The sequence below is a fragment of the Acyrthosiphon pisum genome, chromosome X, assembly GCF_005508785.2.
Source record: "Acyrthosiphon pisum isolate AL4f chromosome X, pea_aphid_22Mar2018_4r6ur, whole genome shotgun sequence".
Lineage (NCBI taxonomy): Eukaryota > Metazoa > Arthropoda > Insecta > Hemiptera > Aphididae > Acyrthosiphon > Acyrthosiphon pisum.
Genome location: NC_042493.1, coordinates 65,832,366 through 65,852,954, shown reverse-complemented (window position 1 = coordinate 65,852,954; position 20,589 = coordinate 65,832,366). Strand labels below are relative to the sequence as shown.

Genomic DNA, 20,589 nt, shown 5'->3' with positions numbered 1-20,589 from the left:
AGTGAAATGCCTGACCTACATATTGATCAAATGTAGCAACGATAATTATTATCACAATGTTATTGAGATAACAATGGGAAGTACAAAGATTTAAAGAGATTTAGGTATAATTTTGTATGATTATTTTTATTATTATTATTATTATTATTATTATTATTATTAATAATACTAATAAAGAAAATATTAAAAATCTATGCTTTAAGGCACGCCAGTGGCGTATCCTGCATTTTTCAAAATAGTGTTAGACGGTTAAAGACGATTATACGAATATATTATAATACATAATAAATATTAAAAATAAAATATTAATTAATAACCATACATTTAATACAGACAATTTGAAGGGGTATAACCCCCTGGATACGCCATTGACTGGTACAATAAGCAAATAAGATAGCTACTAAATATTATAATCCACAAAATAAGAACAATGATAACAAACAAATAAAACAAACCATCCAGTAATAGAACCCTGCAAAGTGTTCCTTATTCCTTATTTAAATCATTCTTAATAGTACTGAGTTTTTTTAAGTATTGCGCAATTTATTATTGGACGATAGACATGAAACATTTTGGAAAATTATACAAAAAGTCGGATTCTAATGAGACATTTTTTTGAATGGGTACTATAATATAGTATTAAACTAAATAATTATAAGTATATTTATTATTAAATAAATTGGAATTTTAAAACCCAATTGGAGATTTTTTAAATAACTGGAGATCAATAATAATAAATGATGGACGTGTTAAAAATTAAAATGTTCTTCTCGTCGATTGCTCGTTACGACCGTAATAAATTCAAATGTAATACTACCGTGGGCATTTCGATAGAATGAAAATATATTTTTAATTATAATGGAAATCGTGTTGAATAAAAATACATTTGGGTACATATTATAACAGGGAGTTTATGGTGACAGTTTTTTTCCAGCTAGCAGCATGCATTTATAATTGCATTTATATGTATGCACGGTGAGTGTTATTCCGACGGAAGAGGTTTATTATTTTGCGTTACAGAAAGTAACGAGATGATCGCAGTTTGTCTACTATACAGCTGTAAATAGTAGCGGGTCCGACCAGATATATATATATATATACGTACATGTTATTTTTTTTTTCGTTCAGGCACGATGATACGGGACTTCCGGAACGATATGGGCTTTCTCGTTCTTCTCGCGTCGTCCGTGTCCTTGGGCGTGATGCACCACTGAACGATGTCTACAGCCTGCTGTTTGGCCTGCTCCCGAGTCATTATACCGGTGGCCTTAGTGTCAGTGGCAGATGATTTGGCCTTTCCCACTGGGAGCTGTAAGCTGGCACGCGTCTGGCGCTTCAGGTCCTTGATGGCGATGGTGTCCCATTGTAATTGGGTCTGTCGGTCGTACGCGAAGCACGCCCTGGCCATCAGCTGACTTTTGTCGTTGGAGTCGAAGACACCACCAATGTGCACCATGCATGCCTTCACCTTGGCGTAAAGTGTTTCCGACAACTTTCGGCATGCGTCTACGGCCGGATTTTTGCCAGAAAAGTCCACCATCCGGCATCCGGGTTCAGAGACGATCGACTTGACCACCGAAGGTTCGTGGACTGTGGTACAGTCTTCGTCAAGGATGGTACAAGGTTTCAGGCGCAGTCCCTCTAGCATCTGACGAGCGTCCATCATCGCCTCTGTGTTCTTCTTGGCCGGATTTCGCATGTGAAGTTGGTATTTCCTCACCACTGGCACCTGCAGCAGCGGCACATCGTTTGAAAACGATTAGAAAACATCAGTAGGTATAACACCGGTAGATATATTGTTAAACATCTGAAAACCACAATCCACTTGTCTCTGCCACAAAATAAATGTCTCGTTTATAAAGATATATGCCTACGTCTTTTATATTCTATAATATTATATATCTACACCGTCGGTTTTATTTTCCCGGGACCGATTTGTATATATGACTTTTTAACACTACGGCCTACGGGTTATATTTATGTCATACCCTTCGATAATACCATTTCATAGGGGTCCAAATTTCCAGAAGACCTCCGAAACGATCCCACAGTGAATATCAATTTCGATGGTTTGCTAACAATTCGATATAAAAGCTTTTTTTTGGGAAATTTCACAGTACCTATACTGTAGGATATACAATATTATAGTGGGTAAAATAAGTAGTTAATGTAAAATAATTGAAAAATATATTTTTTTCATACATTTTATTCTTATTTTTTATTTAATGTCCTAAACTGGAAGATCGTCGATACGCACAATATTTATAACTTCAAACGCGAAACATTTAATATGTGAACACAACAATTCTCGTATTTCTAAATTTTTTTAGGTTATTTACAGTTCTTTAAAATGCTATTGAAACGTTTATAAAACGTCATGTTTTATCGTTCCCAAAGTTTACGAGTATAAAAGACGATAAATTAAACGGTGATTTTGTTTTTCTCAAAATGTGCACTTTTGTCGGTAGATACGGATTTTTTTATTTCATAACGGCCGTTACGGCATAGTCCTCCACATAATTCCCGTCACCCCATCTGGTGCGATAAACATTTTGAATGCCCATTCACCCAGAAAGGTCCTTTGGGTAATCTTATGCGTTTAAAATAATGTCATACTTTACTACTATGTATACAGCCTATTGAGAATCATTCACCTCGAGGCTAAAACAATTTACTGTCACGATGCAAGTCAAAAGACAAAATGTACGACGTAATGTATTTGGTCACAACTTTAAATCTAAAACTATATAATATTATATAACATGTGAACCATAATAATATAATACTGTATTGCAGCTACCGAATAAATAACAAATATCAAGTCTCTGCGAAACATAAAATAGTGACACATCATATATTTTTATGATTTACAAGTTCAGCCAAATTTTTTTTTGCGGGCCATCATTCACCAGTCTCCACCAATGGACAATACTAAAAGTTTCTGATGCACACTATATAGGCACATTTTAAATTTCCAACTTAATGTGGCCTATGACTAAATACCGCGGTAATATACTAAAACTACATCGTATTATGATGTTTTTTAAATTGATTTATACGTTAATTTTTTAGACGAACTGTTTTAAACATTTTTTGAAAATTGTTTAGGCATCAAATTATGTTTTCGTCTATAATTCCGGTAAAACGACATTTTATAGATTAAAAGTGTACTAATTGTTATGCATTATAGGTACAAACATTAAACGGTTTTCAAACGTGTTTCATATTTTGTTTTGCGCGGAAACTTATATAGCGCTCTTAAACAACGTTTTTCTTAAGACCTATTGTGCACAAACAATACCCAGCTAATAGTATACTAGTGTACTACAACACGTGTTTGTAACAGTATTATGATACTCGGAAACGAGATTAAAACGAATTATCCGGTCCTCCGACGTCTCACTCGGCCTACAACCCTCCCCAACCCCCACTCAAACAAAAAAACATAGAGTTCCCCGCAGTCGCGTACATCCGTTGTTGTTATTATTATTATTAATGGCTCGTTATAAAATAAAACTCTGTTCGGATAAATCAAAATCCGGAAAAAACAATTAGCGGTCATAGAGCAACAGCGACTTTTAGCATGCCATGCGGTCGGCGATGGATTTCAGCGTCGCGGCACGTGTCTCAGAGGGAAATAATTCGTTCCGCGGACAGTTTGCACGCACGCGGCGTTGGCATAAATGAGGGGGCGTGGTCGATTATTGCGCGGCTCATTGTCGAGGCCCATAACTAAACAATATGACACGCGTGTTGTGTACGCATGCTAAACGATCAATGTGAAACAAACAAATAACGATGTGCACCGCACGCACGCCCCAAAACGGGAAAACGGTTCGACGTGTTCGACGCGTAAATTGTAGAAATAATTGACATTAACTCCAACACAATGATTACGTAGGTTGGGTACCACGTTACCAACCCCTAACCACCGCCGCCGACGATACTGCGGTGTATAATAATAGGTAGATCACACATAATATTAATAACTGAGGCACGCGTATAATAGGTATACTTGCACCTTACTTCTGATATCCAACCCAATATTCGCGGAGCAAAAATTAAAAACAATCGATTGGACTGCGGGATGTTAGTCGAAAAGTCGATATAATCGCCATTACAATACATTATGAAATAAAAAAATATAGGAGGAAAGTCCGAAACAAATAAATTGGAAACGCCTATAACGTAGGTAGGTATTGTATACCTACCTATGCACCGGTGGTTATTTACGTTTTGCGGACAAAAACAATGATGAGGACACTGCGATGACAGCACAATCGATTTTCAAATATCGTTCACCAGAGCATAAACAATATTCAGAATATATCAAAACTAAAGGGGTTAGAAAATAATTATGATAATGACTATTTTAATATATTTACAGTTGGTGACGTTGGTGTATACAAATGGGAGTTGACCAATATTACGCTAAGAATGACCTTTTCATGCACCAATTTACTGCGCTGATTTTCATGGTTGATAAACCAATTGCGTTGAATAATGGCCGTTGATCATTTGAATTTAAAATATTCATATTAAAAAGTATAATAGTATTTCTTATATGTAGTTAGGTAGTACAATTTTAGTCACGTCTTTATAAGTTTTTAATAAAATAAAAACATACAATAGTCAATAATGAAAACGATTAATATGTATAAGTATTTAGCATAATAAAAATAAATGACAATTTATTCTATCTACGTATTATTATTATAGAAGTATCTAATAGTATCATCATCATTATGTTACCTATTATTTATGTATTATAATGCTATTATTATTAAAAAGTATTGCACAGTGCGACGAACCGATTAGGACCTCGATAAATAGCTTACGAAAATGAAAACTTGATTTCGCCTGTTTAGGTATAGGTTATCAGTTTATCACTTAAATTCAATTACGCGTTTATGTTAGTTATAAAGACGTTTCATAAAAGTCTAGATGCCGTTAAAGCTATTATAATTTTAAATGCAAGACTATATTTAGGTACAGATATATTATATTAAGTATTAACACAAAAAATATTTAACCAGTAACTCAGTAATCAATTGACCAATATAATATACGAATTGAATTTTCAATTATTTCATTAGATATTATTTACATTTTATACCATTTATAATAATGTATTATTTATGGAATAAATTAGATTAGAAAAAACAAATTTTTAATATCTGAAGGTAAAACTAAAAGCGCAATTGGCTTATATTTTATATCTACTGTAAATAAGTTAGTAAATAATGAAGCTCAACACTAATCCTGAAACAAAAATAATTCGTTATAGGCGCAATAATTGGTCCATGCCCGTACGAGTATTGTACTCTCCTACATAATGTGTACGCTTCAAATAGTTAAGGTTGCACATGTGGTGAACTATACTCTATACTTATCAATATATTAATACCCATAAGCTGTAATAAAATGCAATTCGCCAAATTATTACGCTACAGTTGTGCATAAAACTACATATTTTTTACATTGCCTGCAATTTTTTAAGACAAAAACAACACGATAGCACACTTTAGTGAGGACTGAGGATTATTTGCAATGCGTATTCTTACGTGACATCGTTCGAGTTTTTCAACTAGATTTTCCAACTGGAACCAAAGTTCATTGAACAGTACACCGTACCCTGTGATATGTCTGTTGACATCATCAAATTGTTTCTTCTGGACGTCTAAACCCTCACGCTGGACATACTCAATGTCGGCATCTAACTTCAAAATAGCTTCTGGTATACGATTCAAACTATCCATTTTCACTTCGATCGCAGATTCTAAGTCCTTTTGAACGACCCCGAGTATATGTTTTCGCGTGCTTATCATTTTTTTTATACGCATCTCCACATTTTTTACCGACATAAAATAATGCAGTACTTCTGTTATGTCTGAGAAGTTTAACGTTTCACATACGTATTCCGCAGCTTCCATTGCTCTGCTTGTTTCACCTTTTCTGAACTTATATAGGTTGACCTGAGAACGACAGGATCACTTAGTCTATATTATTTTTGCGTAACATAATTTTTTAATTAATCTTAAAGTTTTGAAAACCCATATTATACATACACATGTATACCTACCGTTATATAACTGAATGGACAAAATATACAACGAGAAGACACAATAATAACAAAATTTTATTTGTGACACTTGTTACAGTATTTTAAAACTTTTGATAGTTATAATTCAAATATCAAGATGATTAATATTATTAAGTGCATTAACTTTTTTTAACTTACAGTATAATATTATGTAATAGTTAGTAGTTACCTAGTAAAAACGTAATATTTTAGGAAGTTAGAAAAATGTCAAGTTAAAATATTATGATACCTAATGTTAAAATTATTAGTATAATATTGCCCACTGTATTCACTTAAAAAAAAATAATATTTGAATTTTTAACAATTAACCTTGCGTATAGGTATATTATATAATATATATATATATATAAACGAGTACCTATTATTTCATCATAGAATATAAATAGTAAATACTGAATAGTGAGTTATCACTCCAAATAAAGTGTTATTGCAAATATATGGTGTTATTTAATTTTTCGTTATAATTAGGATCTGCTTTCGGTCTACTGAACTTAATTTGATGGAGTATTTTTCAAGTGCAATCAACAAGTGTAATTAGTTTTCAGGATTTACATAATTTATTCATTGTTTGTTCAATCGAAAGGATACAGTTATAGTATCGTATAAAAATCAACACCATAAAATTCTGAAATGAGTACATGTAAAATTCTGAATATTCAACATAATTAGTTGTTTTTTATATACAAACCTTAAATACTTTTTAAAATATGACTAGAGTTGATAAAAATGAATGTTCATAAAAACACAAATAAACATTCTTCAAAAGAACATATTACTAAATATATGTAAAATAGACTGTACATTTGTTTTTGATAAAATTTTAAATTAATTTCATTATTTTTTTATAATACGCATAGTAATAATTCTCCGGTAGGTATCAAATTTGTATTTAAGTATTTTCATATTATAGTTGGCATGCCAAGTGCATTGTAGGTTATGAGGTATTATAAAAGTATGTATATATAGTTAGTTACTATTAGTTACGTACCTTTTCTTCGGGAAATATATAGCTATCCGTGGTGATCGAAGTTAAGCTGTCGGTTGGATCTATCACATCGGAAGAATTAGACAGCTCCTCATTTTCTTTCACAGAAAAAACTTGTTTCTCCATCTGTCCGGTGTCGATCCAATCCTTCAACAACATCATGTTTTTGTCACCTGGTTTATTTGAAGTTTCCAAATCAGATACAATCGATGGCATAGTATCCTCGGTATCAAATTCTATGTCCTCGTCAGAATCATTTTGTGTTTGATTGATTAGCATCTTTCTCCTTTTAAATAATTTTTGGATTTTAATATTTACTAAGTTTATTTAAATTAAATTATCTTATCAAGCTTTATCTTTAAGTCTAATTTTGCGTATTATCAATTGAATGTGAAAACTTTGAACTTTCATATTGTGGTGTATTCGCCGATCACCGCAATAATAATAGTTTCGTTATGTCACGCACAGTTATATATAAATAATATAATGAGCCGAATAAGGTGTAAATCATATACGTCGTCTTAAGCGTAAATGGCCAAGAGATCTTTTTAATGATTGAGAATCATCTCTCAGATAAATAGTATTACATTCGAAAAAAAGTATGTGGTGTCAATGGTGGTTAAATTACATCAGTGTATAATGACACTGATATTATTAAATTATTATTAATTCATCCTCAGATGATCTCACTCTACTCGTTAAGTTAATAAATAATACGAAAGTTCATCTGCAGCATACAAACAATACCACTAAATTTTTTTTCCTTTACATTTTCTCTTAAAAATGTATAGTAAGCTTAAACGATAAAATAATAAAAAAAAATTTGCAATATTACACAACAAAACAATGAACGTAGTATTTGTTACTTTCTTCTAAAACTTTAACTAACTTTTTATGTGTTATTTCACTCATGAGTTTATGCATAAATGTGTTTTGGAGAGCAGAATTGTAAACAATAGATGACCTTGAACTTTACTAAGAACTTCAGTTGGATGTCCTCTCATCAACAAGTTTAAAAAAATCGTTGTAAAACGATTTTACCGACTGATTTGAATCGTATTAATAGTTATTATACCCTACCACTCTTATTATAAAAAACATCAGAATATTAATTATATAGTACCTAGTGGCTAGTACCTACCTATTTATATAATATTCAATGCTTATTGTTATCACCTACATAGGTCTGCCACCGTGCATTCGCACCATAATATTTTGTATTGATATGACCTATCTACCAAATAAATTCAAGATTTTCCAGGAAGAAATTGGAGAGTATCGATACCAGGGTTCGAAACCGGTTTAACAGGTTTTCCGAAAAACCGGTTAAAACCGCGGTTTTCTCATTTCTAAACACCGGAACTGGAATCGGAACCAAAAGCTTTAAAACACCGGTTAAAAAACAGTAACCGAAACCTAAGACTTTAAAAAAACCGTTTTCAAAACCCAAACCGAAACCATAGAATTGAAAAACTGTTCTAGTACCGTTCTTGAAAAACCGATTAAAATTTGAAACTAATGTCGGTTTCTTTGAATTTCATAAAATTAATTATACTATTTGTAATTCTAGTATTTTTATACGAAGAAATTATTATATTCGGATTTATTGATAAAAATCCCACCATGCAATTACTGAGTATTACGAAATATTAATATAATATATTATATATATTATTATTTATTACTAAACGTATGATTCAAAATTGCGAATACATATAATATAGTATGATGTTATTGTAATATACAATTAAATATTAAAGTAACCGAATAATGATCTCAACCATAATATGACAACATAATATTATGTCGAATGCAAAAGTAGGCACGAGGCGCCTAAACTAGGTACGAAATAACAAGTTAGTAACATGAAATTAGTTCTGCTGAACGTAAATTTCAAATTTGTTATATCGTATATTGTACACTAATTATACAAAGTAGCCATATTTCAGGGCTTTAGACTCGGCCCTTATAATAGTTAATAGATAATAAAAATCGAGTCTACAGTAATCATATAGGAAAATAAAATGGACATTTTTAAAAACCGTTCCAAAAACCAAAACCGAAAATTTTCTATAACCGTTCACTAAACCGATAAAATATTTGAGAAACCTTTTTTGAAACTGAAACCAAAACCAAAACATTTTAAAAGCCGATCTTAAAACCTAAACCAAAACCAGAAAATTTAGAAAACCGTTGTCAAGAATTAAAACCGTAAACGTTAAAATTTGAAACGGTTTCGATCCCTGATCAGTTCAATATTGAGCGTTCGAGATGTTAAATAATATTATGTATAAACTGATTACCGACCCATATCGGACTCTTAGTCGATACAAGTCGGTACGTAACTACTTTGTATTGATACATATCAAATTTTTTCTTCTTGAAAATCTTGTTTACTCAGTGCCAAAAACAAGAACATAAACGAAATCAACAACGGCACCTGTTCGATTCCAGTACCGATATTCTCGCATCGAGCAAGCGCCTCTTCGCGTTATTCCGTCGAACGGAATTCTTGTGCTCACCCGCCACCCTGCAATATTCCCTGTTGTACGTGACCGCCTCCTGCTTTGCGGCCGTACCATATGCAAGCAACTCGACCACGGCGGTGGCCTGCTGGCGGACGTCAGACGCTAACTGTTCGTTGAGCGCGTCCCTCATGGCCGTGTTGTTGGCGATAATGTCGCGGGCCTTTGCCGCCTTCAGGTTGCCAAGCTTTAGCGCGTCCACTTTCTTGTCCAGAATTAGTGGGGACTCCAACACCGGTGGCTGCCGTGGTGGCTTGGTCGGCACCGAGGCCCTTGCCGCGTCCACGCTGGCCTTCAATTGGGCCAGGCGCGCCGTCTTCTTGGCCACCCGATGCCGGCACTCGTCCAACTGGTGCCGGCCGCGCACCAACTTTTCCCGCAGCGACCGCTCGGCCGCCACGGCTGACTCCATCCGACAGTACGCGGCCCGCCCCTTGAGTGGCGAGTGCGGCAGCAGGTGGCTCACCACGTCGTCCCGGGCGCCGATCGCTCGGTACAGCGCGGCTGTGGACCGCTTGACGTCGGCCAGCCGTTCGGCCGTCGCCTCATCGTCCGCCAGCCACTGAGCATCGTTGGTTCGGCCGCTGGCTTCCGCCAACGCTTTGTATGTGTCACGCTTACGGGAGTTCGTCCACCGCTTGTCTTCGGCCCACTTGAGCCGCCCGTAATCAGCCATCGGGCGTTACCACGTCGGTGGTAATGCCTACGTCATACTCGCGTTGTGTTTTTCAATAACGATGCAGAAACCTATAACGAGACCGTTTGTATGGGTGGTTCGTTGTTGTTCGGTGTTAATATATAGTAAATTGTATTATATTTCGTGTACTTTTTGATGCGATGGTTGCCTGCCGGAGTGGAAAAAATCAAATATTATAATACTAGTGTCCCGTACAACAATAAAACCGTTGTTGTGGAAACGGCAGAAGACAATATAAACTTTCTATAAAGGCTATACACCAAGCATTGTTGTAATAGGTACTCTACCTGTTGGATATATTAATAAATAAAGACTAGTCGTGGGCGATCATCCATAGTGCTAGAAACGATGTAAATGATAATATTATATATCGAGGATTTTTAAAAATGGGTTTTACGTAATAATATTAATTGGCTTTCCGAATCCGGAATAACCCATCTATAATACGTACCATATTATACTAAATAGAGGGTCAAGCCATACCCACATAATACACGAAAACAACATTCACTCGTGGAAATAATGGCAAGAGCGGGGTGGATCTATTTCCCTCCAAAAATTAGATAGGTAACGTTTTCCTCCACAAAAAAAGGTTAGTTTCCGTTTTCCTTCAAACACTTTTTTGGAAAAATATTATTTCAATTTCCTTCCAAATATTAAACTATTTTGGCGATTTATTAGTCTGTTTAGCCCTCTTTGCTAGTTATTTTTTTGCATTAAACATAATTTAATAAAAAGATAATATTGTTTATATAAGGATTACACAGGATTCTTGTACAGGATTTATATTTATTTTTATTTTCTGGAAAAGTGGACAGTGGAGGGAAATATTATATTTTTATTGGAGGAACATGGCTACAGCCAAAAAGCGTTAACAAAATTGTAAGACTTCAGGTCTAAGAAACAGATGGTGGGATAGTACGTATGACACCATATACAGATTGATTCACCAACTGATTTACATTTACGCCTTTTTTCTTTAATACAGCAGTTATTCAAAATTTGATTTTTGGAATATTTAAATAAATTATACTTAAATAATATACTTTCAAAGTACTTACATTTTTTGTACCACTTAAAAGAAGTGTCCTGTGGTGATACAAACTTCTGTTTTTCAAATGAGAACCCCCCCCCCCTTTTCTACTATAAATTATAAGGTGAATATTTTTTTTTTTTTTTTACATTTTGATGTACCCAATTAAAAATTTGAACGAGGAGCTAGGTTGCTCAGTTATTAAAATATTTATTCCAAGGATAACAGTTCTTGAAAGTGGTTTTGTAAAAGTACTCAACAGATATAATATTGGAACTAGTATTTATTATACTTAGACCATATTTTATACAAATTATTAATGTTGATAAATTAATATTGATCATCAAAATGATTAAATTACCACAGCCTCTATATCTTCCGAATCCATGATCCTATTATCTTTAGTACACGAAGTTAAATAACTCAGAATATATTTGTTTGCATTTTTTTTTGATATTTCCACAATTTTAGATAAATTATTTGATAAATAAATTACATTTGAAAAGGGGTGTGGTGGGGTTCTTATTTGAAAAACATAAGTTTTAGTCACCACAGGGCACTCCTTAAGTAATACAAAAAAATAATATAAGGATTAAAAAAAATGGACAGAGTACCTATATTTAAAAATTCTAAAAATCAGAATTTGAATAATTTCATTATTAAAGGATAAAATCAGTGTGATCATGCTTGGTGAATCACGCTGTATAATAGAGTGCCCGACGAACGGCATATTCGGATATGTATAATATAGACTTTGAGTCCCAAGAATCTTCACGCTTATATTGTATCTACTAATATCATTTTTGTCTTTTTAACTTGGGTTTATACTCTTGTACTGATCCTCCATGGCAGTTCCCGTGAAAAATTATTAACTGCCTGTGAATTTTACGCTTCTAAAGTTCCATTAAATGTAGGCTGCATCGATTTTTAACACAGCTGGTGAGTAGTTTTTGCAAATATAAAAATTACAGGTCTAAAATTAAATACAACCATAATCTCTATTTTCTTTCTGAATTTATTGACAAAAATTTTATAAAAATCGCTCAAAATATTTGGATTTTCATAACTATAAGGGTAGGTACTTGATCCGTTTTATGTTTTAGATTTTATACAGTAGATATATTTATTAACTGGTCCTGCCCGGCGGTGCTCGTAACGAATTGAATAATCACAGTGTATTTACCTTGTCTTAAGCTCCATTAAATGTTAATTATATAGGTACATATTTTTAACACAATAATTTAATGAAATAATGACTCTTTTTGACAAAAACGTATTCATAGCGAAAAAAACATAATAATCAATGTAGTTAATTAAATCTAAAAAAGATTGACAGTTTATTTTGTTTGGTTTTAAACATACAAACATTCAAAATTATTACACAGTTCGGATGATGCATTGTGAACTAATTTGTGGCAACTGACACATTGTTTTAAATTTCAAATAAGTATTAAAAGTTATAGAAAAACGGAAAAAATCAAGTGAAATTAATAAAAATATTATCTGCAGATAATCAGATAACAATTTTATTTATCTTGATATGAAGAAAAATACTGTGTATTTATCTTATCTAGATAAGATAAAAAGATAAATATTGTTATCTAAATAACTTACCTATCTACATAATGCACAACACCGACTATATAGCATTCTGGATCACCTATGCATCAAATTTCCGATTCATGAGACGTTTCGAAAACTTGACTATGTATCGCTTAAATACGTAGACGCCAACGTTGCCTTTTATTAATATATTATATATGGATATAATTAATGGTTTAAAATATTAAACTGACTTTATATACTAATTTATCAACGCAATTCCTAAAAATGATCTTGGTGGTTGCTGGTTGAATGGCACACAACAATAATATATATTATATACACAAGTAATGATCGATATGAAGAAAATCTAAAATGGTGGAATAAAACAGTACCAAATATATGCTGGCGTGGGTATTATGTGTTATGTGGTGATAACGTGACTGTTTGTAAAACTCTTTTGAAAATAAATGACACAAATCGCAGTTTTAGATTCTGAGCGGAGTGACAAATGTATTGGTTTTACAAAAGTGGTGTTTTTTATTTTTATTTTTGTCTGGTGACACTTTCTAGACTTTTTATAGAAAACATGTTCCAATTTGAGGGATTTTTCTGGCAGCAATAATTGGATCAAGTTTGTAGGTACTTTTTTAAATAACCAGGAAAAAAGACGACAATTTTTTTAAATGTTCATATTATTATTAAAAATATTGTTGGGTAGGTATCCATAACATGTTATTAAAATGTTAAATTAGGATAATATTATACGCTCTGCATACACTCGGGCAACACTTTTTAGTTTTTACCCTTACATTTACAAATATTTGCTCTGAGTTTTTCTTGATTTCGCATAGAAGTGTTGGATACTATATTTCTATTTATATCAAATGTGTCATATATTCACAAATGCATAATCAAGTTGATTAAGTCTGTACATGAAAATGAATACTTAATTCATATACATATTATATATATGTAGACAGTATCATATATTTATACATCGTATATAACACACACACACACACACACACACACACACTGCATATGTCACAAACCCTCGAAGAGTTCGTTGTCGGTGGTGTGCGGATGCGATACTACCCGACGCTTGTCGGGTGTTCGGTTTTGGGGCGCGCTTGCAATTTCGCTTATTAATCGAAGCGTTGAGGCAGAACTTGTCGGTCGGTGGCGGTGCCACCGAGTCCCCCGAGAATTTGCCTCTGATATAAACAAAAAATTAAAGTAAAAAGGAACCCACACCGACGACACGATGAGCGGGGAAAAAAAGTGGAGGGTGAGGCGCGTTGGTTGGCGGAACGTTGCAGAAACTATATAAATATAATATATATGTGTATGTGTGTGTGTGTTACGACTCTGTGATCATTATTATATCCCTTTTTTTCTCTTGTCGACTGGCTCCGGGTATATTCGCAAGGCAATATTTTTCCTTTTTCCCGACTCATCCACTATACACCATGGATGCCGTTGACTCACCGTCGTCGTGACTGCTACCGACCACGGTCCTATACATGCGTGCAAAACCGAACAAAAGATACTGCCATTTACCACACAAGTCCATTTCACATTTTTACTTGGAAGTGCGCGTCAAATAAAACAAAAAAATAAATGTATTGCAAAAACTTCAAACGACTATAAATCTTTCAATTTATATTTGTCATGTGGAATTACAAATAGTGGCTATTGATAGTACTGGTACTACTGTTAATGGATTTTTTCATTCAGAAAATATCTACAAAAAACTGAAGTAAATGAAATGATAAAGTTTTAATCGTGTCATCTATCTGCATCGAAATTATATAATGTGACAAGCAACTAGAGTAGCAAGAGTCGAGTGCCATAATGAGTTTATTGTTTAGTTTGCACAATTTTTACGAAAGTCTCATGCACCACAAAAAAGACATTTAGACATTTTTTTGGGAATTTCTGTAAATAAGTAGTGAATTTGCCTTAATCAAAAATTAAAAATCTTATTTTTAAATTATCATAAAACAGTACAGCATATTATTATGTTTGCGTTAAAAAGCTTAAAGCGTCGGTTATATATCGTATAACAGCACGTCGCTTAGCCCCTTTGGCCTTTTCCAGTATATTATTATGTTTAGTGCTAATAATACACTAATAATTGTCAGTGTATATGTTAATATTTTGTTAAACTATAAAATAACGTAAGTCTAGGCAATAATTTTAATGGGAAAATCACGATAACATATCAAACACTGCAGATTTGAATCAACAACTTTTGGTCTCCACAGCCCTATAAAACGATGACGATGGGCGTCTTGGGACACAATACCATTTCGATTAAACTTACCGTCTCAGTACGGTTTTCTGTGGGATTTAATATTATTTGCATAATATTACTAGATGATACATCGTGGTTCAAAAGAAATGTTTTACCTAAATATCCACTAAATTCCATTTAAGTAAGATATATACATGTATACGACGCACGATATCTCACTAAATCTGCAATAACTAAAAATACATTTTTTATATGCCATGCACATTGCATTCTACATACTTATACGTTAAAATATTCTAAATGTAAAAACAGTGTTAGGTAAGCTACTTCAAAAAAGTTGTTGTTACTTTACACTTTACTCAAATAAAACTGCAATGAAATTACTTTACTTTTCAATAAGAAAAGTAACTTTGTTACTTTCAACTTTCTAGTAACAAAAAAAAAGCACCGAAGAATGGTAAATTTCTCTAATTTCTTTATCAGTTGTAAATTTTAAAACCAATATAGAGTATGAATAGTAGCTGTATAATATTAAAGTTTGACGGAGATTAAAAAAAAACAAATTGTATTTAGAGAAGAGTTAATCAAATAAATCATAGTGCAACCATCTACCTACCTAATATTATTATTATGTTTTCTAAAACGTATAAAACTAAACTGTGACGAATCAAAACTAAAAATAATATTATGCCCATTGTAGATGTAGGTATTTATAATATTATACTATTATTTTTTTAGATTGATAACAACTTTTTTTTCATTTCTCAAAACTCGAAACGGTATACCTATTTCGTTCTATTTTAGGAATGACTTATCAAAAATAATTTTCGTTACATTTTAGTTTGTTGTAAAACACATTCTAATAAACGAAATTACGTAACGCATTACAAACAAAGTAACATCGTTACATTAATACATTACTTTCGTTACCTACGTTACTATACCCGCCACTGAGTAATAGTGATAGTTATAGGTAGTTGTAGTTATATGCGTTTATTAGATATTAGATATTCCATGTATATTATCATAGTAGAAACACTAGAACCGACTGCGATTATTAAGTTTTAAATTACCCCATTGCCATTATTTGGCGATATGTACAATGTACCTATAAATATTAAATGTATAATAATGTTCCAACTACTACAGCTGCTGCGTCGATTATTGTAAGGCACTATAAGAGGTGTATTAACTAAATTAACTAAAATAGTTAATTATAGCATTATGATAATTTATGCCATAATGATATGATATAATATATTATTTATAATATTTACTATTTTATAATAACTTTCAGAACATGAACATCGGTATCGTCGCGGTCGTTTGTATAATAACTGTTAGCGTCGGAAAACGACACCGATAATTCAAATCAGTATCGATATGATGATATCCAATCAAACAATTATCAAATACATCACAATATAGCTAAAAACAATAATTAAAAATAATTGTAATATTACCTAATAGCTATGGCTAATGATTAAAAATTATATTGTGGGGAATATTATGCGTTTAGGAAAAACAATCAATGCGATTTTAATAACAATATTATTACTTAATAATTTATTATATTAAAATAATAAACGTTAGATAAGTATGTATACTGTACATAATAAGTGACAAACATATTTACTGTCTTTGGCAATTGGCGGTGGATTTAGTAACATCGATAGTATATTAGGGGTGTTTATATAAGTAGTACCGTAGTAAGTACCTAGGTATTACTATAACCTATATGCGCGTTAGCACATAAACCGCAAAAGCTTTGGGAACCGTAGATTCGTACCTAACAAATAATAATTACATACGAATAGTATATTATTTAAAGTATCATAAAATGTATAATAATCTAAATTATTCTAAGTTAGATTTCAGTCAGAATTCAGTTAGATTTCAGTTAAATTGTATTTTTATTTTACTTTTTATTTATTTTTAATGTAAGTACTTTATTTTTTTTTTATTTTTATACAATTGTTATAATATTTGTAACTTGTATTACTGAATTTTGAACTCAGCTCAACAGTTTACAATCTCTGTTTTTTGGTTTGGTTTTTGCAACTTAACGTTTTGGTTATATTATCATGTTATGTTATATTTCATTACATAATAAAGACATTATTATTATTATTAGTAGGTAATATAAATTACTAAAATCAATTTTTTTATAGAAATATAGGTAAATAGGTTTATTTGAGAAAATTAATTTTAATGTTTAAATTGAATTTATATTACAAGTAAATTTTTTTTTTTTTTAATGGAGCAAGAATAATGAGAATATGAATTAATATTAACATGTTTAATTCCTATTACATGTTATTGCTGTATTGTTCATTTTATTGTTAGTTAGCAACATTTCATACAAATAAACTTTAAAACCACAGTATTCAGTATTTTTAATATTCATAATTTCTCAAATAATAAATCTTTAATACCTACTCTAAAAAAGTTAATTTACTTCTATTTAATATTTGTTTTTTATTATTTCGTAGATATCTAAAAATGTAAATAAATTTATATTTTGACAACGATATTTGAGGGAGATTTAAGTATATTGATTGTTGGTGGTTCAGTACTCTTATAGCCTCTCGTCTCTTAATTACGACTATGATTGTTATGTAGACGCTATATAGGGAAGTAATATTTTTCCTGTGACCCTCCACTGACTCACCGAAGCTTCAGTTTTGTCACTCATAAATATTATAGCTATGTACATCAAATTAATACAAACTAAATTTCTCAGCGCGGAGCTTTCATATTTTAATTAATTCACCATGTTCACCCTTTCATTGTGATTGTATTATTCTGTTGCAAAATGAATAATACAGTATAGAGATAACATAATATTATGTATTATAACATTCCTGGACGTTTGGTGGTTGTTGATCATTTTATTTTCTAAACCGCTGTAAAACGAACTTCCTACGAAGCGTATACAATAATATGTCGTTTTTAATCGACAGTTATTGGGGTGCAAAATTGTTGGTTTCAAAATATATTGGATTGCAATAAAACATAAAAATATTTTAACCATTAATTTGTTTATTAATTACCAACACAAAAACTTGTTAATTGGCAATTATTTTTTACTTTACAACATATAAATTTGGATTTGCAAATTCGTATGTTTATAGTTTACGCAATGGCCACTATTAATCATGTTCTTTATAACTAGAATTACATTTATAAAATGTTGGACATTTTTATTTTATAATATTTTCCAAATAAATATTATAGTACCCTTTTGCAGATTAATAATCCGAATAACTGATAATATTTGTCTCTGTATGAAAAACTATTTTCCGAGATTACCAAGTCAATGGCACTCAATATTTTTTACGTTTATATCACAAACCCAGTCTTTATTTTAAATTGTTTGTCATAAAAATATTATGTAAATAAAAATATATCACTCAATGTTATAAAATTACTGTTATAGGTTTATGTTAATTTATTATATTGTACCTATTATAAATTGAGAAATATTTATTTTATTTTTGACTTGTAAACGTAAACCAAATATTATACTTATACTCGTGTGAGTAGCAAGTGTGGGTGGTTATATAATGCATATAATATATTGTGTACGACGCTCGTTTGTGTTTTTATTGCATAATCATAATTTGAAAATCGTCGGTATACATGTTAAACCATCTTTGCTGCTCGGTTATTAAACGAATATGATGAGCTAGGTATGTCGGTGTGCTGCAATGAGTTTTGCCTCGATCGTATGCTAATCAAGTGTAAAAGTTTAAATTTCTCATTAAAATCCTTCTCTTGGCAGTAAAGTTTCAGCGCGATGTTTGAATACATCAATATCTAATTGACGTGGTAATTTCCTACAAATCTCTTGGGCGCCAGTCACTGCAGATATTGACAAAGGGGAGAATGAATAATGATTTAATTTGTCTGCTGTTTATTTATTTACTTTTTATGTATACACTATATCGTACCTACAAATTTAATACACAAGACTATACGCCTACCGTTCGAGGATACGCATGTGATGATTAAGGCTTAAAGCTTCGTCTAAGTTAAATCGTTCAAATTATTAAGTCGTAGGTATATGCATATAGTTTTTTTTTCCAATACCTATTACTCTACATCTCCGTATATGCATATATTTTAGTTGAGAGTTTTACAAAATATTTAAATTACCTACGGTTTTATATATAATAACTAAATACCTACCTATAACCATTAACTAGATATCTATATACTTTATACTTGTTTCATTCTTTAGGTATACTTTTGTCTTTATGCTATAATATTTTATGGATCCATTGGTATAACGGTATATTATGTTTATATTTTACTATATTAATACCTAGATATAATTTTGTGTATTTAGACACTGTTTATTATCAAGATGTTACTGAAAAGTGTATCCTTATATAAATATAAATAAATAACCACATCGACTTTTAAACGTACAACGTAGATGATTTTTGACTTGTTACAAAAATATAAAAACTATCGCACATAAAGGTTAAAATATATAGTTTGAGTTTTATCCCCTGTAATAAATCAATACCTATCTGAAGTGATATGTGCATGCATGAAAATATAATTTTGTCAACCAATACAAAAAACTATAAAGGTAAACTTTAATGGGGTAACGGAAATTTATGGACATCGGAGAACCTTTAAATAAAAATCATTCAATAAATTCGTGATATCCCTAAAAATATGTTAAAAAATACATGAATGTTATTGCATATGCTCAATGTTATTTCATTCAATATTTCACAAAACCCATTTGTACTTTTTAGATATTCCAGAATATCATACCCCGTCATTTTACTATTTGAAAAAGAACAAAGTAAAATGTTTTAGTATCTCACGTTGTTATTCAAATAAATATAATTAATGTATTTAAATATACAAAACCCTTTATTATTATATTAAATTTGTTAAAACAACATAATATATTATTATGATTAAAATCAATATCGTGAACATTTTTCAAAATCTATATAGAATTAGAGGTACATTTAATATGTAGTTCGTTGATAGAACCAGTGGCGTATTTAGTATTTTTTGTAGAGGGTGGATGACAAGAATTTCAGCTTACAAATTATGATGTAATAATTATAATATAATAATAGACATGTGGATGGATTTGTCCCCATATCCGCCCCCGTAAATACGCCCCTGGATAGAACTAATAATTTAAACGGTTAATGAGTATATTTCTTACATTATTATGAATAATTTTTACTTATCACTCTATAGTATAAGTACCTACTGTTATGTATTGAGTGTTAAGTTGTGCAATTAAGGGACGCTAGGACGGCAACACCCCTGAGACATCTGAAACCCCCTAACCTTGTTTTGTCATAATTTACGATTCATATTTACCTATATAGTATATACCTATTAAAATCGCGCAAGTGAAAAAACAACTTCATTCGTCTGAGTGTGTATGAAGACAAGTTATTTTG

The 20,589-nt window shown here is 31.6% G+C and overlaps 1 protein-coding gene across 1 annotated transcript; it reads right to left on the bottom strand.

The window, feature by feature from the left end:
• Positions 1–980: 980 nt before the first annotated feature.
• LOC100572189 lies at positions 981–10,989 on the bottom strand. The gene is made up of 4 exons (XM_003247032.4): positions 9,529–10,989; positions 7,092–7,374; positions 5,565–5,975; positions 981–1,729 (listed from the first exon to the last, which is right to left on the bottom strand). Exons 1-4 carry the CDS (start codon positions 10,287–10,289, stop codon positions 1,109–1,111), a joined length of 2,076 nt encoding a protein of 691 aa, XP_003247080.1. The 5' UTR covers positions 10,290–10,989; the 3' UTR covers positions 981–1,108.
• Positions 10,990–20,589: the final 9,600 nt, after the last annotated feature.

What these genes read in the sequence shown, in the direction of transcription:
- LOC100572189 (XM_003247032.4), bottom strand. Translation starts at nt 10,289, where the DNA reads ATGGCTGATTACGGGCGGCTCAAGTGGGCCGAAGACAAGCGGTGGACG. An exon ending in TCGGTACTGGAATCGAACAG is followed by an intron (nt 7,375 to 9,528) that starts GTGCCGTTGTTG and finishes ATTATTTAAAAG; the next exon opens with GAGAAAGATGCTAATCAATC. An exon ending in AAAAACTCGAACGATGTCAC is followed by an intron (nt 1,730 to 5,564) that starts GTAAGAATACGC and finishes CCGCTGCTGCAG; the next exon opens with GTGCCAGTGGTGAGGAAATA.